Genomic DNA, 24405 nt, shown 5'->3' with positions numbered 1-24405 from the left:
TGGGATGCACGAACTCAATTTATGTTTTATACGTACGATTCCGATTTAAATTCAGTTCGCGACTTCTGTGAGATCTGCCGTTGGATTCGACCTTTATGCGATAGATTGTTTTAAGATTTCAAATTGATGACTTTACCAATACAATCATGCATATACATCTTACGTAAGCACACAAAGAGAATCATGATTCAAGATAAATAAGCTAATTTTGACATGTTAACATAAAAATAATATAATTCTGTATTATATTTAAATTAGTATTTTAAAAAGTGTTCCATAAACTCTCTGAAATATATTTTAATATTTATTTTACATATATGAATAAATGGAGATCAGAAAATAAATATTTATAAAAGTGTAATAAATTTACTTGATACCATAAAAATAAATTGCTCTTTTCTTATTATATCTCATTCATAAATTCGGACATTTTAAGAAACATATAACGAATAAATAAAGCTAATTAATCACAATTTTCTTGCACACACATATTTAATTCTTTCGCAAACAAAAAAATACATGAAAAGTGTCATATATTTTTCATAAACCCATCTTTGACATTCTCCAATGTTGTTTTGTCCACTCATATCATTATAATAAAAGCATCCTACAATATTAGCATTTTTGAGATCCCAATTTTCACAATGTTGACAAATTATAAAAATGTTAAGCTGTACATGTGGAAATGCTTCCAAAGTACATTATATATACGATGATACAATTAGTAGTCTTTCTAGATTATTCCAGAACATCCTCTTTTCATTAGTGGCAGTAATTAAGTCTCCAGGCGGATAACGACGCGGCTTTAATGTAACGCTATGCACGTCGGTGCATCATGCCACGGCATTGCAAGGTCGCCCAGCTGAGAAAGAGCGCCGCGACAAGAATACCGGCGTTGCATGACGCATAAATCGCGCTGATGTTGTCAAGCCGAGACAAATCTCTTGCGTAAGCGCCCGTTCCATCGTCAAGCGCGCAATCTGCGATGTAAATCAGTAGCCGACACCTCGATAGCTCGCGTTACGATGTGGGTGCGTAATCGCTACAAGTCGCAAGGAACAACGACAAATTGTGTACGGTATCGACGAGCGTAAAACGCGACAGAAGAACGAGAATCCGTCTATTTACTCTTCCCGTTTCGCGCATCACATTCGGAATGTCAATGAAGCTCGGGGCCAGTCGCGTCCAAATCTTTGGCACTTGGCACCTACACGAATCTAGAACGGTGTGCCGGATTTAGCTTGCAAATTGGGTCTTCCTGGCGCGCATCTCGAAGAACATTGATAAAATGTTCCATTCATCGAACGGCCATTCACGCGAACGCAAACAATTTCTTCTTCCTCTCCGCACAATCCTCTTATTCCTCTCGCGACGAAACTTACCGAGTCACCGTCTTGCGGTTTTCCCTAGCGACTGTGCAAAACGCTCGCGGAATACGAACGCGGAAGTCGCGGCGCCAGAGACTGGCCGAGGAAGAAATCGCAAGCTATTTTAGACGGCTCTCTCATCCCTCTCTTTCGAGTTTTTTTTAAACTCCGTAAATTACGAGCACACTTCCTCGCTTTCTCCGCACAACCGTTCACGGTCGTTATCGTCGCAACATGCAAGTATGTTGCATTATCGATGCACGATTTGTTCGCCAAGCATATATTAGATGCACGCGTCGCACACAAATCACGCTAGTCATATAGTGTTTCCTTTGCAGTCGAGGAATGCGTGTTTCTTATCCTTGAATTAATATATATAATTTCTGAATTATTTTTATCGAATACCTATAAGAGTGTGTTTTTTATTTCAATAAATTACAAGCCGGTTTATTATACCAGTAAAGGATGATTTCTGGAGAGAGAATAGGTTAAATACGTTCTTCTGGCGACACGGGATTTGAGGAGAATACGGCAAAGTGGTTCTCCACGTAGTTTGCGGACATGACGTATCCAAGAGTTCGTGATCAGGGTCGTTACTTACGGTCGATTCGACTTTACGGATGATTTACGACCGCCACGCTCTGACGCCTCTCCCAAGAAGGGCTACCGCGGAGAAAGAAAGATTGTTGCTGCCTTCCTATACCGTAAAGTATACAGTTGATTCGATAAAAACACTTCTTCCCGCTGACAAATTGTCGAACACACTCCGCATTAATTTATGTTGATTTTCGAATTGTTATCGCATAAAGTGTCCAAGCAAACAATGCGTATATGTTTGATCTGTCGCAAACGAATTTGATTTTATCTCTTTCAATTCGGATAGCAATCGTAACAATGTTTATTTTCCCCATCAATTTTACAGTATGTGTATTATAGCCATGTGTAAAAACAAATATATCTGTAAATATGAAGAAAAGAACAACAATGATCATTTGTCGAAGTAACGAAAGTTTTGTAAAATAATAATTTAACCAAATATTTTGTAAATGAAAATAAATTTGATATATTTTGTATATGTTTATTTGTTAGAAAAATTTGACGATTTAAATATGAAATCAACATATAAATTTGAGATTTTACATCAATTATAAATGACTATTGATTTATGGAGGAGTCCAGAGATGCTGTTCTTCGATTGTGATTACAAAGATATCGACATGTTGCAAAATCGAAATGATTATCGATCTAAAAATGATAGTAACTTTATTTTAAAATATAAATAAATAAAAATAAACATAAATAAATTTCTTTAATTTTTCAATGACTAATATCATTTTTGAAAATATAATTAAGATATTTTTTTTTACAATTGAAACTTAATAAATTTTTATTTGATCAAAAATTTTTTTGCGATCAAACGTGCTTAAATAATTTATTAGAATAGAGGACTAATCAAAGGTTATAATTTCTCTGTGTAAAAGGAGAGAAATCAATCGAAACAAATTGAATGATTAGTTATAAGATATTTAAAGAATATCTCACAATAAATAGAAATAATTTATAAGACTTATCGTGCTAACGCTTGTAATGGTTGAGAGAACGTCTGTTAGTGTCGCCTTTTAAGGCTGTTTTCATCATTCCCGATTGCCGTTTATATACTTCGTTGTGCTTGTCCGTGAGTGAAACTCCGGCATAGCCATAAGCGGACAATCGACGAACTGTCAGCTGATTCTTAATCAATCTTCATTGTGCGATTTTCAATGCAAAATTTTTAATTTAATAAGTGTTAATGCAATAATTTATAGATATCTTCAAAGATCTCATTAAAAATCTAATTAGCATAGTATTATTAATGGAACCCGGTGAAAGTGAAGGATCATTTATGCTTGCATTATGTTCTTAAGCAAATCCAAATTAGGTGTGAAAGTCTTTTCGCTATCATTTCTTACTGTATCACTTTATTATTATTATTATTATTGAAAAGTATTTAATAATATATTCTCTTATTTATACTGCTACCAATATGAACTACATAATTTCTAGACTCGAATATTTTTCCGTTATTTTAATTTATGTTTATTATACGGATTTTTGGTTGTATTTCGAAAGTTATACGGAGACTAGGAATCCTATCATGATAATACCGGATATTTAAGCAGATAATATATATCCAGGCTTCTTTCGTATTATCTAAAATAACTGATAAATAACTAGTATTTACATAAAGACTCCAGCTTATTTACACGAATAAGGAAAATTCCTTAAAAGGCAGCATTTTATAATTCTATGCGAGATTACGCCTCACTATATTGATTCCAGATTATTTTTCAAATAAGATAATCCCGGATGTTACCTAAAATTATCATAAAATAAACTGAGTATCCAGATAATAGCCGAGACACAATCCGCGATAGTTTTTAATAAAATAAAACAATATTTAAGTAAAATTCGAAACGCTATTCCATATCTCATCTCGGCTGTTACACGATTGTCTTTGCGACTGTTTCTCGTTGCATGGCACTAATTTCGAGATGTGTATCGGCGAGTATAAGAGATACAGGTGTTCTCCGTCCCCACTCTTGTTCGGCGGCGAGTCCAGCGACAAACGGCAGTGTCGAACCACCTTACCCAAGGTAATACACCTATCCGCGTGGTACCTGCCGAGTAAGAAACATCGCGAGTGGGAGAGCTAAGGAGTGTGAGAGCGGAAGGAGAGAAAGAGAACGAGAGACATTACTCGCGCTAAGGAGGGACCTGTGGCTCTTCCAACGAGTCAGTCACATACTCGTGCACGTTGAACAGAGACGTTCACGCTCGTTAACCGATACGCGGCGACGTATCGAACACGGATGTGTGCGAACTCGCGGTCGAATCATACGATACGTCCTTGAAACGATGAGAGTGCGAATTGTTGAGATAGATAAGGAAAGAAAAGCGAAATTAATTTTCCGTAAAATACCTCGACAGAAAAGACTATCGATCTCTTCGAGTCTCGTAGAAATGTGACGCGCATTTCGCGGTGAAATCGCCAGAATCTCGAGTGTGCCAAGTGAGAGTGCGCGCGTGCTTTGTTATATCCAGTGCATCGTATGCAGGTTGGAATGTAACCGCGTGCCGCGGTATATTGCGTGCCACCGCGATCACTGGGAAAAGGGAAAAGTGTACTGTGGGGATTTCTAAATATGCGAGGTCGCGCCTTGTGGAGAACGGGTGTTTCCGACTATTTAAAATTAGCGTTCGGTCGTTTTTTTTTTCCTTTTCTTAAATAAGCAGTTAATTAAATTTTTCTAACCGGTTAATCTGGATTGCCGGACCCTGCAATCATCGCCCGCAGTATCGCACGCAATCGAGGGTTCGTTATTACGTAATGACGTAAAAATATCACGCGAAGAAATAACATAGCTCGCGAAGTCGGAATTCAGGTGTACGCAAGAAATCCTGTAGAAAAAAAAAGTTAGTTTTCCACCGCAATTTTTAATCTGCATGCAAATCGAATGGAGATTCTATTCACGAAGAGATAGCGACTGGGATATTGACAAAATATCCCAGCAAGTTTATCTTTGTGCAGTGACATTTAATCTGAGCGTAAATTGAAAAAGATCTGATTAACAATGTGCATTCAAAAAACTCATTTTAAAGTAGAGTAGGAATTATAAATCTAATATGCTAACAGTTTCCTCTTCGAAAAAAATTATCGATAGTTTATATTTAGAAATTATCAGAATTCAGATTGAAATGTAAAGTATTTTAAATAAAATCATCTTCACACTTTTGAACTGCGAGGAACTATTTAAAGCAAATTCTATCATCTGCTTTCCGGATATGTTTATCCATTAATTATCGATTAGCCAAGCACATTTCGTAAATCATATTTACGTATAATCAAATGAATGTTCATTGGCGTGAAGTTTATGCATCGTTAGGTCGGAATTTATCGATTTTGATTGCCGCACAAGCTGAATTCGACACGAGTATTGGTTCTCCATCGATAATCCCGACCTTTAAACATATTTCAGAGCGGACATTATCTTCCGCTGAACGCCAGATTAAATTCAAGCGTTGACGTAATACACGATCGTACTTAATCGCGAGGCAAGCAGCTTTAAAAAATGGTAGTCACGGTCTCAAAACGTCATGTGTCGTGTTATTTTTTCTCCGGTCGATTGAAATATCATGTCATGGCGACGACACGTGACACGATACTTGATGGCCGATCACTGCGTTGCGAATAGAAAACTCGATTTGTGTTGTCGAAAACGTATAAAAAGTCTCGTCGATATTTAAAACATAATTACCTTAATTAAAATTCTATCTGTATAAGCCATTACGGCGGATAAAGAGATAAATTGAATAATAAAGACAGGAGGTAATTAGCTAAATCTTCTTGTTCTATTTAGGTGACATATTTGTTCGATGACAATTTATTCGTGACACATAATTTTTTATTTAATCATTCGTGTTATTCGAATTATTTCGTTAAATCGAAGCGCGACATTTATCGAGCGTAAACGAAAACGTATAATAACTTGCAATTGGATTGGTAGCCGGATAAAACTAGCCATCTCGCGTTTTGCCGAAACAACTCTTGTGTCTCTCCCGAGACAGTCGAGCTTTACGTTCCGGAACGCGACCAAATAGCGTCGTTAGAATGTAACGCCGTAAACATCATGTCGGACGAGGATTGCTCGTCGTTTCCATCTGGATCACGTACGTTGATGTTGATGGTATAAGGGTCCCGATGATATGGGAGCCGGCAAAATGAACAGAGAGATTCCCAGCAGCACCCTCGCGACCCTAAGGGGGATCCTGGTGAGCTCATTGTCGAGGGAGAACCTCGGCCCTCACGACCTCCCTCTTCACGAGCACACGAGGCATCGACCGCCCAGAAAGGTTCACTTTCACGAAGGTAAACTGGAAATATAACGATACCCTTTTTTTCGATAACGAAGAAATATATTTTTATGAATAAATATGCGTTATATTCTTGTATAGGATACACAGTGATTTTTATAGATTTATTCAGCTATAGATTTTTTAGATCGAACATGCAATATCATGTATTAATATAAAAATATATACTTTCTCTCGTTCAAGATTCCAAAGCAGCAAATAATTTATATTCGAAACGGTTTGACTTGCAAGTCAGGACTTGATTGCGCGAGATTATGCATTAAGTTCCCAACAATGCATCCTCAAGTTGCATTCCCCCAATCATGATCGCGCGATAATTTAAATATAAATGGAGGAAGTGGCACGCCCAACGACCGACGACAATGTTGATCGATTACATCGATCCCCATGCAATTTATGTACACCATAATCGTTTACAGGATGAATATAACGAGCAGATTTAATCATATCCCACGATATCAATTCGTGCGGATTTAAATAATTATGCCAATCTGGCCTAGCATAAGTTTGCGCAATCTACGCGCATCGATTTATATCCTGTTAATAAACAATTTCAGTTCGCTTGAAATGACGAAACTCTTGAATTCTTATCAGATGATTCTATCTGGAACGAATATAAAATTATCACGACGAGAGGATCCTTGAGGATCGAGCTGAAAACTAATTTCGCTCTTCGCTCGTGGCGTACTTCTGATTCAAATTCACGTTAAAATCTCGACGATTGACTATGCATCGGGCGTTAAGTGGCAGCTCGCCTTCGCCGCACGCTTCAAGGATATTTTCCAGTTTTGCGCGTTTCGTTTTACGAGTGATACTGCGCGCGTAACGTTCTTATTCAGCTACGACAGTCGATAAGACGCGACAACTCGATTTTCTCAGACATAATTGATCCGCCCTAATGAATAGCAACGCTACATAATGAGATCCCGAGACCGTTTCGCGATGCAGATTTCGCTCGATTCACGAGCGAACCTCTTAATTGCACAGAAATATCTATAATTCTCGTGATGGTGAGTCTTCGTTCTCTGGCACAGGAATGCCAGCGAAATGGAGAAGCTCATTACGCCAAATTATCCGAGCTTACATCAACCGGTATTCTTAATATTCACGTGTAATTCAGACGAAAATATATTTCCTTCGGCATCCGATATCCCGCGATGTAGATATTAATCTAATACTTAACTTAAAAACATACATTATCATATATCAGTCCAGAATAATCTCATCCAAGATTTTCGTTAAAAATTTTAACCATCATGAAAGAAGATTGTACAATCAACATGTATCATAGCGAGTAGTAGTTGCGTACATGAATGAATTTTTTCATCGACGGAAACGCGCGACTGATGTGTATAAAAATAATGCAACTTCCTTACGAAGGATAAGCAGAAACTCTCGCGCGGTCTACGCCACATACAGGCGGCAATATCGCGATAAGAATCTCGCGGCGCTTCTCGTTAAGCGCATTAAATGCGCTGCTTAGGAAGTATATAGCATCACTGCTGCACTGCCACTTCATGGCCGTTCTGGGAACGATCATTTCCTCGGCAGATCCCAGACAATTAACCGCGCACGCCTGTTCCGTGACTAATAGAATCCGTTGGTGTCACGCGCTGAAAAGTATGCGTTCTCAAACGGCGGATGTCGCGCAAACGTCACGATGTCTGCGAGTCTTTCGACTCGAGTATCGAGTGATATGCCCGATCGAGAACCGATGCGAATGTAATTGGAGTGTTGTCACGTACTATCGAAACGATTCGCACGTAAAGCGCGCTCAATGAGGGAACGTGAGATGCATCCGCCGAGATGCGTGAAGGCACGCATCGATGAGACAATCGAGCGATTCAGGGGTAAAAAAACGGCGTTGGGGTTCTTGAAGCCTCCATTCATCGATTCAGCAAAATTTTTGACTGGCAATTTGGAAGTTTTTACTGCGATTTTCGCGAGTAATAAATGCATTCGTGATCCTCTATTAGGCGAACTCGTGTGAACAGGAAGCGCCACGAGGGTGGAAAAGGGCGTGTGAGTGCGAGGTTCGGAGATTGTTAATTACGGGATAAATCAATCCACGTCCCAATTAATCGGTTTCGTCGGTCGCGTTCACGCAACTCTGCCCTTCATTCGCATCATCTTGCCTAATTTACACGCGATCCACATGCAATGAAAATCCCCCTCGAGGACTCTTCCCGAACGATAGAGAGATTCTTCATTTCCGATTTTCATTTCCCAGAAAAATTCCCTCAGAGACTGATTTCTTCTCGTTTAACGTTACTCCATGTGAACTAGAATATAATAATAAAATATTATTAGTAGAAATTATTTTTATAATTGGTTATATAAACGAAAAAAATGTTACATCCAATTGCATTGTTTTTCAGTAAATTATTTTCAATATAATTATTTTTAATGCATCAACGATATGTATATCGTTACATTAAATTTCTTTTTATTAATACATGTGCTGTTGCATTGATTGCAAGTATTATTTGTTAATATTGAATGGTCGAGTAATGGAGAAATTAGAGGATCGGAAAATATTGACGCGTGAGATTTTGCTTGAATCAATATTTAACGCATAATAACAAAATTTGATAGATTATACGACGGTGTATACTCTCGGCGTGTCTACATCGGATCAATATAATTTCCATCACGGATCACTTATTGTCATCCCCCATATGATTCATACATCATTATATTAATAGCTTGAAATTGAAACAACCAATATCATTCCGTTTCTTGGAGATGAAAACAGGTATAATAGTTACAGTATGCTTATTATGTCACGGAAGATGCTTTTTATGTTACGTATAAATTGTAGGGAAGACGTAAGTCGTATTCAAACTCAGACATCTTAATATCTCATAATGTCTGTTGAGAAAATGTTGTAATATTCTCGAGAAACTGACATTACATCGGCAGTAACTATATTTTAGGAAAGAATTATTACTTTGACAGCATATGTTTTTTTTCATGCTTCGTTTTACGACAAGCGTTTCACACTCTACTGAAAATGTCACGCATTCGAAGACTACTGTAGCGCTTCAAGAATATCTTTATCCGCATTGCGCCAAAACTTGGGATGTTCGCTATCGCGCGACATCGCATAAAGTCTTGTTGTTCGATTAATTATATAACAGACTTCTCATATTCTCTCTCCTCTTCTGTTTCAGGTGAGTACCCCGCCATAAAGAGCCGCTATATGCATCATCCGGATAATCGCGGTATGTAAACTCGTCGTGCGGAGAACAAACGAAACCATCACACATTGTGCTCGGTCTCTCTTGAGCTCGTTTCATTTTATGCAATGCTTCAACAACAGTAATCCACACAAATGCAAATCTATACATTGGCGATCGACACTGGTAGAATTTCTATGAGTTTAGTAATTCACAATAATATGAAACATATTTTTTGAAGATTTTTTTATTTTTATTGCATGAGATAAATAGAGATATCTATAATTTCCGTGCGTTTATAGAATCAATATTATATTATTTTTAATAAGTTTTCATTCCTCTCTCTCTGTATGCGTATGTGTGCGTGCGTGTGTATGTGCATGATGATTAAAGTAAATTCACGTTGTCCGCTGACTGGCCAACGCAGGAATGGCTGAGCAGCCTGTTAAAGACAAGATGAAATAAATTACGGTCGTAAATTAATACCCGAGATTAGAAGGGAATTTACATATCGAGACCCTCTGTGGGAAACCCGCGACGGTCACGCGATATTGCACTTCAACGCGCCTGCATTCTGCCTGTATTCCAACGTTCACGGGGTATAAAGCAAGAATGATTGGTGTGCCATATTTCAGAGTCGCTTTATCGGCAAAGTCACCTTTTACGACGTCGTTATCATTGCAAGCTACAAAGGGAGAGAAAAAGAGAGTCTCTTTGAGTCGCTTCTCGAGGATACATACATGCTCGAAAAAACTTAATTCGCGTTCAAAGCCGCAAATTGCCTGAACGAAACTTCGGCGCATCTTATGCATTCGTTGTATTTTTCTTTCCTTCTGCGACGTGCCGAACAGTGTTAAAGTAGTGCGAGGATGCCATTAAGAAGGTCCTTTCCCAGACACTTTTAGCCAAAGCACTACCTTGCTTCGAAAGGAGTACGTGACGAGCAATTAATTCTGGACCCTTCGAATCTTCAGTCGAGAGAGTTTGCGAGAAAGTTCGTCGTATGTGTTGAGTGCCGATAGTTTCAGATCTTTCTTCATGAGGTCTTGAATGCCAAAGAGAGCCAGAGAGAGGTTGTATGACTCCTTGTTGATGCTTAACATCCTGTCGATTTTTTGCGAAAATCAAAAAGGTAGGAACACTATAAGAACCGTAAATTTGGGACGAGATAAAGAGATAAATTTTTTTAAAAAATGAAACCTGTTACAGACACGAATCAATACCGAGGCATGAAATGGTGTCATTGACGAATGTGTCGATAAATATTGATTTTAAATCAGGAGTATCGTTGACGATTGTCAAATGCACTAGTGGATAAATATAAATACGAATGATGTCAGCGTGTTTTAATTTAATCGATTACATGTAGTTTATTTTCGCGCTTGAGACGCAATCAAAGAAGATTATTTATTTAAGATTATTAAGATTAATTATTTACATGTACCAGTTTTTTACTATCACAGAATGCCAAAGCTGTCTAGTACTCACTTTAAGCTTTTTTGATGAGTTTTACATTTCATTAAAATAAATGTGGTTTATTCATCGATAAGGCTCATTAATCAAGTATACGTGTTTTCTTGCGGTATTCTAAATTTCAATGAATTCCTCGATAACATGCGTAGAATTATCGTTTTCCAGGTAAGCCAACTCATGTTTTACACGCTAAAATTTATGACGCTCGCGACAGTAAATAGTGAGATTCAGATACTCTTATCGCGCTGTCACAAATCCCGACATTCCATACATATGTGCGATACGTTGGAACAAATATAATTTCTTTCGACTTCAGAATATGGTTGGTCGCCAAATAATTTTCATCATCATAATTTACGTCGCAGAAATATTTTAATCCACATTAAAAGACTGATTTAATTTTATAAAATATTCTGTAATAACTCTCTATTATATTTTTAATACTTATCTCAATTCTTTCCATTCTATCAAGTTATAAATACTCATAAAATAATCGTAATGTTTGAAGATTGTAATTTCCGTGCTTAATCGATTTTCGATGTTTCATTCGTACGTCTATTTGATCGATTCGGTCGATCGTTCAACGATTGACATGCTGATTGGCGTTTATGTATAAGAGAACCATCTCAAACTAGCTTCAGGTATAAACGTTATCGACATTCGGGTAGAGTAGACTGTGGTATCCCATCTGTTTCCGCTGTGAATCTCTTCTCTCGACTCCGACGAGAAGATCTGAGTAAAACAATACGAGGATTCAACTGGCTGGCTTTACAAAATAATACCACGCGCCGTAAAACGTGCTACAAGAATATTCCATTTCATTAAATCGGTGTATTATTTGGGCGAGGATATAGTTGATTCAGTGCTTTTCGAGAAATGCAATAAAATTTTTGCGAATAGATTCACGACGCTATTCTTAGCAGAACACTTTTGTTCTCACGCGATTCGTGCATGTACATAAGCGACGAAGTGCAGTTTTTTAATGCAGAGGTATTAACTATAGCTAACACATAGAAGCTTCTGTTCGCGAATAAAAAAACGTTTAATCCTTCTTTAACATAGATTACAGAGAAATATATTTTTCAAGAGCTTTTTCTAAAATAGACGAACATGACAGCTAAAAGTTCCTGATTAAATGCATTGTATCATGAATAAAATGCATTATGATTTTTCCATTCATTATGTATATTTTTATTAATTTTCGGCTTATTCCTGTCTTATTTTCTTCAGGATGCGCGTTAGTTGTTTTGTAATCTTAATTCGATGATCTAAAAATTTATTTATTCAAAATTTAATAGTTGAGATTAAAGTACAATTTAGTTTGCAAGAAATTCTTTGTGGAATTAATGACGTAACGAATATGTGAATCACAATTGATATTCGTATTCGACACAGCGTTAACGGTATCAAGACTCGGACCAGATAAATGCGTCCAAATAAAGGGATACGGAAACAGTAGTCCAGGACAATCCGCTCGATCTGTTTGTGTTGCTCGTTTGTATTGCAACTTGCGATTCAATACTGACAGGTCGAAACGATACTGTGTCCTCATTTGTGATTCGCGAATTCTACGGACGGACTGAATAACAAGATTAAGGTGCGCAAACGCGCGAAAACCACTTTCATTCAGAGCGCATTTACTCCTTTTTGCCCTCTGCGATTATAAGCGACGACAGGAATACCGATTGGAATAGTATATTCAAAATAACGCGAGAGATACCAACGCGATTGTAGTTATATCAATTAGAAATTACTTGCCGAAACAGTTAGACCTCAAGTCGATAAATTTAATATGTCAGGTGATTCAGAACTGGCTTAAGTTTGTAATATAATTTGGTTGTCAAAGTTGTTTAAATTCTAGTTATATTCCTAGTACAATATTGGCATGCATTTGTGTCGTAACGTTATTCTAAACTGGATTACATGTTTACACAATGGGCGATTAACTCTGAACAGAATGAAAATGCATTTTGCAATAAATTTTTAACGTTTTTTATTCGAGATCTTGATTTATCGCGACGAAAAAAATATAAATATAAATCTGATATTCAATTTATTTATTATTCAATAATTTGTTACCTACAAATATTATTTTGCGACGTATATGTTTTTTTAATTATTCAACTGAAAAAACGAGAAAAATTCCAATTTTGTGGAAGAGGAATCTGAATAGATGAAAATATTCTTCCGTATTTTATTTCTGGGAATCGATGCGTAGCGAGAACAATTCTTTTCCAAGAACAAAAAGGGCTGCCCCAGATGTAAGAATTGTAATCACGAGCATGTCGAAAAAACATCTCGGCCCATGAAAATCCATGTGAGATCCCTATTGTCTCTCTGATTATTTCCTATGATTGAAGACTAAAAATGCATGTATGTAAAGTATATCGATATTTTTATACTAGTTAATGTTATTTTTATAATGAACTCGTATTTCTATAAACAGGAAAGAATATCATAATTAATAGCGGAAATTAATTTTCATATAAATAGCAACGTAAATGTTTTCTCGCTTTCGCAATAGCCTACAGCTATTATAATTGAATTCTCGTTCTATTTTCTGCTAAATTTACACTGTCTGTTACACTTGTCGATGCTGTCAGTAGTGAGTCACCATTGCACAATTCCGTTCATTGTAAAAACAAGGCAAAAATTCAATTGAAAGTTACGTGTATTATCCAAGTAGAAAAAGAAAAAAAGAGAAAAATATGTGATAATTATATGAATGCCGCAACAATATTTTAACAAATTTCATGTTGCTTTTAATGCTTTTTAGTAACATAATATTAAAATTAAAATTATTAATATTTTATTATAATAAAAAAAGACATCTAATATTGTATAGTTTCTAAAATTACGCGAATATTTCGGACGATGACACTACTTGTTCTTTGGCATCGAAAGACATGCCGTACACCTTTGTGGCTCGAAAACACTCGATAATTCTGTCGAGATGGTCCACCGAAACCAATCACAATGGTGTGGAACAAAGGAAGTTGTGGCATCGACAATATCTTGGTCGAATGAAAACGCTCGAATAAAAATGTCTCTCGATACACTTGACATAAATCTCAAACGCGATAAAAAGGTCACAGTAACGAGCGATATCGAGCCGATCGTTAATACTGTACACGAAACATGCCATCGAGTTCACGAAGAAGTATTTCGATGGAATTTTCATCCCACTTCCGGCGATTGAAATCTTGGAGTTGAAATTCTGGAAATTCGATTGAAAACGAGAGCGTATTATTTTCATTATGCTTCCTTTAGAGAATTTTTCACGATATGCGCTAACAATTCTACTATTTTATATTTTTACGTTGAATTAAAAATTTTATTAAATTATTAGACATTTTCTTATACTATTATCTCAAAAAGATTTTCGACGTTCTCTATTATGTTAAAATACGTTGAGCATTATAATGAAATCTGTGTTTATTTAAATTTCAATATCATGTTAGATAAATAAAAATTTTACGGGCATCTTATATGAAAAATTCCCAAACACGATATCACATTGTTGGCAAGAATATATTACTGATATCGCAGTTATGTGTGCTTGTTCCGGTCCAAGTTTTTGAATAACTTCTTGTTTGTGCAATAAGTATATGTGTAGCTATGCCTCGTGGAGATTATCGTCGAGTTTGCCATATCCGCGGCAAAGTTTGCTAAAACTTCTGTCAAAAGCAATCCGTCAATTTTGATGATCTTCTTTCGCCAAGACCATTATATGCTTTGCGAATTTTTGCGTTAGAGATCGGCCATTTCAAGCTCGGAAACTGATCACTTTTTTCTGTTTTCAAGTACGCACGCGTACGCCATAATTTTCGTAACTTTAGCACCAGCGGACGAGTAAACTGTCCATCCTCCAAATCGCCTTACCTTAGCGAAAAGGAATTTCTTCTACGCGGGAGAGCTCGTATATCGCGTTACTGCATCTGATGCGAGGAATCGTTTATTATTAACGCAGTCGGGGAGAACATTCGTCCTACTTCAGTACGACAGCTGCTGCAACTGCGTAGCATTCAGGCAATTTCTATTTGGCACTTTCCCCCTCAGTCCTCCTTCTCTCACATCGCTTTTCTCATCTGTTCTCTCCATCCGTGTCATGAGAAATGTCAATTATTCGGCGGTATTCTTCGGAAAAATGGACAAAAATGCGAAAAAATATCATTCGTATTCTGTTATTTCTGTATCTCGAGCTCGAATTTTTAAACGACACTTGATACGTTAAATCCGTTATTTCTAAAATTGCTTTATGCAATCAATTTCCATTTATCTAGGAATCACTCGTGCTTAATTTTCGGGCGTTTTGATGGTAAATATATGATCGCGCATTCACTTTCAGAACTGAATAATATATGAGAATAGTTTTCTTGGGAATTAAGCTTGCACGCAAGTCAATCTATCGATCAACGTTCGAATTCCGAATCCCAGTAGAAATCAAACAGCCTCGACAAAGACTCTCGAACTCTTGAAAATATATAATTCAAGCCGAAGGAGACCTGCCATTAAACTTTTTCGAAAGAGTCGTCGTGTCGAAAACAGTTGTTTCAGATGACAGTAAGTCAGGATGAAAAAGAGAAAGAGTCTAAAACGAGCCGATAATTCATACACGTAAAAGGAATGAGAATATTTAATATATAAAAATTATTATATTAAATAATTCAATTCCATTTCATTACATTTTTTCGTCATTTGAATATCCAAGAATCGGCCGACGAAATTAACTTTATTCGAGTGAAATGCGAACTGATACATGCGTAGCTAATAGTCGAGAATCCTTCGTCGATTCGCACGACTGCAAAAGCAACAGTGCATGTCGCCCTTCGGCGACCGTGCGAAAGATCGTGTGTGAGCAGTAGAAAGAGAATATGAGGAAGAGGGGAACCTGCTCCTGCGGAAGCTCGATATGGCGGGGATTAGCGAACGAGGGTGACGTGAGTGCGCGGCGACGTGGATGGGCAGAGTGGATACAACGTCCCGTTCAATTGATTTTCATTTAGTGGAAGAATGTGATTTGAGCGGCGGCCAGTGGAATTTAGCGAAATTGACGGGAAGAGAAATGCGTGCTTTTAGTTCATTTAGCCGCTGGGGAAAAATTAGTAAGATATGTGGAATATTTCTGTGCGCGGTTAACCGAGAAATGTAAGAAGATTAAACATTGGAGCGCGATGTGGACTTAAATTTACAAACAAAATATAGCAATATTATTAATAATAATTTTGTTAAATATCGTTGTCATAATTATTTTTGTAATGGCGATGGAATGGATATTATCATCGAAAAAGCAAGTTTTACGAGAATAAAGTGGAATGAGAAAGATGAAAGCATTTTAAGTGCTGGAAAGTGCTTCTTATTTTCCGGACTTTCTTCATGCCGATAACGAGAAATTCGAGATAAATCGCATTCCCCGCCGATAGATATTTCCTCGGCGTTGAAATTAATCTCCGATAATTAACTTACTTTACTCCTGAGCACTCGTCTCCGATTCGACGATCATGGGACTCCGATAAGGACTCCAAACTTCTTACGAGGTTCTAGACTTGGCGACTAATTCATCGATGATTAAAGATTATATCACACTAGATCGCATAATTCCTTTTCGGCGCTTTTTTTGTGAATATATAGAAAAACTTTTCTAATTAAATAATATTTCTAGCGTCCAATGATTACTAGAAAGTAGATGATTAACGTCGATCTTTTCTTTGAAAACTAAAAGATTTTTACCATTCATTAAAATGTTGTTAATTATTAAAGCATTGAAACATATTTATGTATTTATCTCTCAACAATAATTGCTATAGGATTATATTTTATTATATTTTATCCGCAACTAATAGAATATAATGTGTTAGCATTTTAAGAAAAAAATTAAATTTCTTTAGCAAGGATTAATAAATTTTTATTCAAAAAGAAGAGAGATGTGTAGAGTGTAACTTGTACGTACTACAATTCTGAGATTAAAGCGACAAACTATAGCAATGTCTTAATAAATCCACAACGTGCAAGAATTACAAACGGTTTGGCATCTAAGAAGTATTCTCGTTCCAAAATTACGAAATATTTAACCTCAAACATTCCCAGTCTACCCAAGTATTTGAAATAAAACTAATTGCGCTGAGCAGATCTCGTCATTGTGTTATATCCGGTTGGGATGTAATTTTCCGGGCTGGGACAGAGAAAGATCGAGAGTAAAGTGTAACCCGGGCTACCCTGGGGATTCCTCTGAGATGAGTAGCAAAACGGGAAAATAGTAGCAACGCTGTCGGGATATTTCTTGCGCAGAATCTAGAAATCTAACTGGCTCCATGTGGTGCAAGAAATTCCGATTAGTCTGGTTTCTCGAATTGGCCATCTTCCCACGTCACCAGACGCGCCCGGAATTTCGGGGAGACACGTACGTAGAACCGCGCCACGTCGCTCACGTCAGCAATGTCGATGAATTTGGGGGGTTGATGTTCGGAAACACATCGCTCGAATGAGTACGATAGAGTTTTGAAAAAGCGTAATTCCGCAATTCGAAAAGCGAGGGGACGCTTTGAAAACATGAATTTTCCAAAACTTTCTATACGTGATAATATTTCGAAAAAAAATCATATTTTGAATAACATCATTTCTGGAGATTCGTTACATTTTTACATCTCGTAACAATTTACTTAGATCCATTTTGAGTCTAGTTTATTGCTTTGAGACTTTGAATATAATTTTTATGTAATCCGTCATTTTTCCTCTTACTGAATTTATGTTTTAGCTATCATGAAATAAAAGGCGGCTCGTAACCTTTTATTTCTACGAGGCTATACTGGCGTCTCGTTTAAGTGTCGTAAAAGCGAGAGTAACGATTTAAAGACGAATTTTATCGCGACGAGTTCACCGCGATAGAAATAACGTGATTTCACCATCGAACAAATTCCCAAAAAAGAGGAATATGTTTTCGTAAATTCGCATTGTAATATTCGCCATAATCCGTCAGGGAAATGGTAGAGAAGCCTTCGAGCACGTTACTACATCTCTTCAAGGTTATCGATCCTCAAGGACCATAAGAATGGCAGAACGTCCACGAGAGCTGCCAGCCCTTTTCTATCCTAAATCTCCACTTTGAGATCCCTTGAGAATTGACCCTCGAGGATTCCTACGTTTTGTGTGTCCGACAATCTATAATATCTTATGTCAGTTTTCTATCTACAAACTATTTTCAACTCGTCTAAAGGACCAAGCATGTACAAATACCTGACATGACCTGATGTGACTTTACAAAACTCCTATATAGGATTTAAATTCATACAATCAAAGTGTTGAGGCTCGAAATATCAATTCGAAGCTGTCGAACGATCGAGGTCACCTAATTCTCCGACGAATCGCGATGATCGTCGGCGCGATACAAAACGCTGGCTCACGCGAAAGCGCTCGCTGACGAGGCGAAAACTCAAACGGGAAAATAATAAATCAAGCCCACGGTCGATCGGTGGCGAGTAAAACCGAGAAGCTGGACGAGAGGAATGATGATGGCCGGAGGGAAGAAGGCAGAGGTCGAAGATCACGATGGAATTAGGCGGCACGACCGAACGGAGGTGAAGAGAACGCGCGCCGCTCCACGATACAGAGGGTTGACCATTTCGGGAGAGGGTTGCAGGTGGTGGCGGTGGCTGATCGATGCAACAGCAGCGCCACCACCGCCAGCATTTCCTCCCCCGTTTTCCCTTCGCCGCTTATATCCCGCGATTCCTCTTCCTTCCCGCCTTATCTCACGGTCACTCTTCCGGCTTCCTCTTCTCGCTCCCTTCCTCTTTTACCCTCTCTATCTTCTCCCCCCAAGCCTGTTCTCAGTATGTACGCACCGACTGAACGTATCGCCCCTCCATCCCTCCGTTATCCTCCGCCCTTCCTCTTTTCCTATTCTCCGCATTCTCTCCAACGACTTCTTTCCAACCCTCTCGTATCCTCGCGACGATGTACTACGCACGTACTAACCGAGCAACGTACATCAGACTTCTGCGGGGAGTCGGTGCAACCCTCTTCCGCGCGCGCCACCCTCTCTAGAGGGGTCGTTCCGGCGTAAGCACCTCGCGCTGCTCTCTCGGCTATCTCGCAGGCTCAGTTCTCGCCTGGAGACTGTCCGGTGCGCAGGTGATCCGGGAACCATCCATCTCGAACACCCGGGTTCGCTTGTCGCGATGGCGCGTCGGTTCACCACGAGGTGGACGCAAGACTCACGCGTTCAGATCAAGGTGCTCTCCTTCCGTTCCTTCCGTTCTCGCTCCGTTTCTGCCCCGTTCCTGATGCGATCCGCTGCGGCTGGCTCGTTTTAATGCGGATAAAGCTTGACTACATCAATTTGCTAGTGGTGATAACTTTAGTTGTCTTCTTTGTTTATTTCCATTTCAAACCTGATAGCTGACAAAATTGAAGGCAAAACCGGTACAATGAAAACGGTGCAATTTATATTTTGGAGATAGCTTGTGAATGAAGCCTAAATTTTAGAAAAAGAATGTGTGCGTATTCGGTAGGTTAATTGTTTTATTTATGAAAGACAATGCATATTAAGTTTTAAAATGTATTATTTTACGATTATTTTCTGCAGTAACTTTCGTTAAGTTATATAACTCTATTTATTTTTCAATTTTTTTTTGTTTCTTTATGAGATCTCTGAAAATTTCATTTTATTAATCGAAACAAGTATTACAATGTTTTAAGCATTATAATTAAGTAATTTACAGAATTATAACTCTTGTTATGCATCTTCTCTCTCTCTCTCTCTCTCTCTCCCCCTCTCTTAATTTTATCTAGCAAGTTTATATATAAAATTTCTAAAGTAATTTAATGAAACTTTATAATTACGTGATAAGTATACTTTTGTATTGTTAATTTTTTTTCAGTTATTTTATTTTATTTATCAAAGAAACTATTAACCGATATATTTATAAACTATATTTGTCTTTGCATTCTTTATGAAAAAAAAAATATTTTTTTTTATTTTTATTAAATAAACGTATATCAAATTCAACTAGATTGTTACGTAAAGTAAATTAAAATACTTTATCTCATAGAACTTAATTTGAAGAGATGAAATATCACATCATGTTACTATAATCGATATTACCTATATCGATACAATTTCGAGCATCAACAGCGACCTAATCTTAATCAAGGATTAGGCGAGGATTAGGTGATTCTGACGGCTGATTGGTTAATTTCGCAATTAATCCGATTGAACTTTCACCTTTCTCTTAAGCCTCCCTCTCGCGATCCACATATCGATATCTTGTCACGTATCATTCGTTAAACAAATTTTGAATCGCACACGAAGCTATACATCAATTAATGTAATTATTACAAATATTTTCCGTTAAATAATTTTTTCTTCTCTTAATTTATTTTTTCAGTTTTTAACATTGAGTATCTCAAGAGATTATCATTTGATCGCCGGCGAAATACTGTAGTACGGGAAGGATGAAGGTTATATCTTCCTTCAACGGGGTCGTAGCGTCGTCCTTTCCGGCAAACTTTTTGTTTCCATCCTCGCAGTCTCTTTCCGTGGTCGACGATCGAACGTGTTTTGGCAGGCTTGATTTTCCGGAAAGCGACCGGATACCCGGGGCGTTCCAAATAGAATTCGTAATCAAAGTTTCGAGTTAAGCCATTAAAATCGATTTCTGTCGACTTTCGCGCGTTAATCTGTTTGAGAGAACTTATTTAAAATTAAATTGCCGAGGGTATTGAGATGTCAAGGATTGTAAAACGAAGAAATAGCTTTCGCGTTAAAATTTGTTACGAAGCGATTCGATCAAAATTTATAGCTTTTAATTTATATCATTGATTTTAAAATTCTGGGAATGCTTGTCAAATAATTACAGATTAATATATCGAAAGATATTCGTCTGTTACATTAAAGCACAGTATCTTACAAATTTGTAAGTAAGAATCACATAACTTTATGATAAAGTATAAAATAAAATATAAAAATATTGATAAAGTATAAAATAAAATGTAAAAATATTGATTGCTTATATCAAGTAGCAATGAATAATGAATATGTAATGTATGCTTTATGCTTAAAATATTAGAAAAAAAATTGAGAACTACATGTGTATACATTAATGTCTTAAATCTAATTTTTTTATATATTCTCTCTTTTTTAATAATTGAATCTCTTCGTTACATATGTAGCAAAATAGTACGAATGTAATTATTAAATTATCTTCCCACATTCATTATAATGAGTCGCCATTTAGTGCAAAAAGCCATATCCGATCGTCTAGGGAATAAAATTAATTCCGCCGCCTTTGTTTCATTATTCAATTCGGCTTATGCCCGTCCTCGCCTCGAGAATAGCAATTAACATAATGAATTTCGGTCCTATCACATATGCCTCGCCATTTATCCTTCACGTACGCTCAGAGACCTAAGCACGAGTATTAAGCGAACAGCGATTTTCGACGAAGCTCGTCAAATAATAGGTTCATCGTAAAATTAGAGCTGCTCGTAGTACTATGCTTGCGATAACGGCTTTTGTCGAAGTTTATCTTCGCCGTCCGTTTGTTTCCGTCAAATGTATCGTTCTCGCACAGAAATGCCTTTCTCACTTTCGCTCTAATTGTTGCCCCCGTTTTATTCACGTTTCGAATGCATTTTACCAAAATCCTTTCGCAATTTTATTGACAATTTTATTTTGCTCATGTAGCTACATATTGTTCACACTTCGCGTAAATAACTTATCTAGACAACAAAACGTCACTTTTCTGTCGTATTTACAGACAGTGATTTCTCTCTCTCTTTCGCCGATGTAAAAAATAAATCCTGTATATTACGAACGCGTTGTAAAACACGTATGTATATATGAGTATATATGAGTATGTATATATGAGTGAAAATGAGACTGTCTTTCCAGATGCCGGGAGAATGACGCCCCATTGTGCCCACGCACGTCTAGCTCTGACAGAAGCTCGATGATGCGTTTGCCGATCGGCAAGGCCGTTGGCGATTGCTTTCACGCGTGAACGTGTGAATCACTTTAGTCAACAAACATAGTTGCTCGCCGCGACAAAGTCGGCTTCCGGTTTTCTTGTGGCATTACCCTACGAGAAAGAGAGAGAGAGAGAGAGAGAGATCACAAGTATCAAGAGAAAATATTTAATATTTTTCTTAACGATAAGTCTCGAGAGGCTTATATTAGATTTTCTTGACAAACTCTTTTTTTTTCTAAGTGAATTTGAATTTCAAAATCTAGATAATTATCAAAATCATTGAAAATGTGTCTAAAAGTAAGCAATATTTTTGCAGAATAGAATTAATCGATACAAAGTATAATTAATTCGATGAATATTGTTTTTATATTTCCTCATGAATTTGTTTCTCCAAGATAGACATGATACAATGAAGAGATATTTGCTTCTAAAAGCAATAAAAGTCGTTTCAACGCGATTGGAAAATCATCGTATCAGGGCTTTCTCATCCTGTTTTCTTGCTAATGGCCGCTACGGTTGGCAACGGTACAACGGATATTTGACGAAATTATGTGCATGCTAAGCGTGCGCAATGCCGAAAGGGTTTTTGCACGCGGTACATCGCGTGCAACGATAAATCATAAAGTCCTTCGAGCGGGAACTAGACTATTTTTCCTTCGCGGAGCCGCGTTTCTCTCTTCTTAAAATTTCTAATGCGTTCTCTCATGAGTGCGCTGAAAATTTATGTTTATCGCTCGCGAACGCAATGCGAGATCCATCACCAGAATATCGGTCATCCGCGCAATGTTTATCCACCGTTAATACGGCCGTACTGACAGCGCGAGGGGAACAGATAATTCTGGATTTATCTGGATGATTTTCTCATTAATACATGCGTTGATATTTCGAATAATCGAACAGTTGTGTACCAAGCGGGTAGATAAACGCGCGATTTCTGCAACGCGCAATTAATGTTCGATCATTCAGCTTAATAATCGAATACAATCTTTGCGGTATCGATTGAATCAAATATAAGGCTATTTTTGTTACGGTATCATATTGACGAGCCTATTTACGTCAACTAATTATTTTCTATTATTCGGTATCGATCCGAACCTAATCGAGATATAAGCGTACTCTTGTAGATATAAAAATATAGAAAGTTTAAAAAAATACAGAATCCTATGAGTGTACATGCTATTGAATATACAACAATCTTTTTAAAAATCTTTATTGGTAATTCTATCGATTGGTCTAATTTATCATTATATATTTTACACATACATAGATATAATTATTTTAAAAATTATAATTGGTTATCACGAAATTTATATATATCTAAATCGTCGGTTTATAATGAATCTAACACTGGAGAATTTAATTATTTGATTTCGCATCAGCGATTATTAGCTGTTATTCGATTATACATTGTTAACTGTGCTGTCAGGAATAATCAATTTAACGAGAGCACACGGTCGCAGCGTCGTTAAACTCTCTTTGATGATTTTCGATACGCGACAGATACGGGGACAGTACACGCGGCATAAATCGTATAACAGACCCAACGTATATTCGTGCCTATATTTGTGGTGGAAATACCATGAATGCCCACGCGGTGAACTAAATTAACAGCATGCGGCGTAATTTTAGCGTAATGCAAATCGATAGTTCCGCGGTGCCTCCCTCCCTGGTGCTCGGAACGTCACGAAATCCCGCTTTATACAGGTCTACGCGACATTCTACGTTGCCGGGGACTATCGTGGCCGAGGCTGTAAATTTTGCAAACTGTTGGCGACCAGCCAGACATTTTTATTACGGTTCGTGCCGTACACCCTATGCTAACTAACACGGCTATGCACCATCGGATGCATCCGTCTCATCTGTCCATAGCAACGTGCTTACCACACTTTCTGGTGTTCATTAGAAATTTTCTATCGCGTTGTCACGTTGCTCACGCGAATACGTTTATGCTACAATCATGTGTTCCAATGACTTCAGAAGAATTCAGGATTAGCTTTTCCTTCTTGTGCTACATAAACTGATAAATGTGTATAAAAACATGATAAATTACAGTAGGTCTCTGAGAAATATGTTGCGCGTTACATGATACTCATAGGTTGTACAAAATTTGAAAATATGTTGTTTATCATAAAAGAAGCACAATATGCGAAGTTTATCTACCGCGTCATATGAGAGTAATTTAGCATGTCGTACGAGACCTGTCGCAATCTTTTTACCGCGTTATGCGAGTCTTTATAGAAATATTGCGGCATATAGAGGGGTTTATTGTACTTGTAAAAAAGGCAAAAATACAGTAGATAGAAATATGATGGGAAATTTGAAACATCTAGATGTAATTTTGATTTATCCAGGAATTCAATGTGAAAGAAACTTGATGATTTCAAATGATAATTTTTAAGAAATCCAGGATTAACTTTCATGAGTGCTTCTTTTCTTTTAGATTTTATCACAAAATGAATAAAATGAATAATATGAATGATAAATTATACAATCGTGATGAAATATTTA

The 24405-nt window shown here is 37.2% G+C and overlaps 1 protein-coding gene across 45 annotated transcripts in view; it reads left to right on the top strand.

The window, feature by feature from the left end:
• LOC145961902 (uncharacterized) overlaps window positions 1-24405 on the top strand; it is a 150720-nt gene that overhangs the window by 82741 nt on the left and 43574 nt on the right. For 10 of the 45 annotated variants that reach the window (XM_083082727.1, XM_083082741.1, XM_083082675.1 and 7 more), the window contains one exon: window positions 9452-9502. The exons of 24 other annotated variants lie outside the window; for them this stretch is intronic. In XM_083082727.1, the coding sequence (XP_082938853.1) occupies window positions 9452-9502 (51 nt within the window). Of the gene's footprint in view, window positions 1-4134; window positions 4821-5406; window positions 6274-9451; window positions 9503-24405 lie in introns of those variants that run through there. 11 more of the 45 variants (XM_083082805.1, XM_083082705.1, XM_083082565.1 and 8 more) reach the window with 10 other exon arrangements.

The sequence above is a fragment of the Camponotus vicinus genome, unplaced genomic scaffold, assembly GCF_025532165.1.
Source record: "Camponotus vicinus isolate PSW18456_S1 unplaced genomic scaffold, iyCamVici1.0 SCAF_1, whole genome shotgun sequence".
NCBI lineage: Eukaryota > Metazoa > Arthropoda > Insecta > Hymenoptera > Formicidae > Camponotus > Camponotus vicinus.
This window is presented reverse-complemented; position numbering and strand designations above follow the sequence as displayed.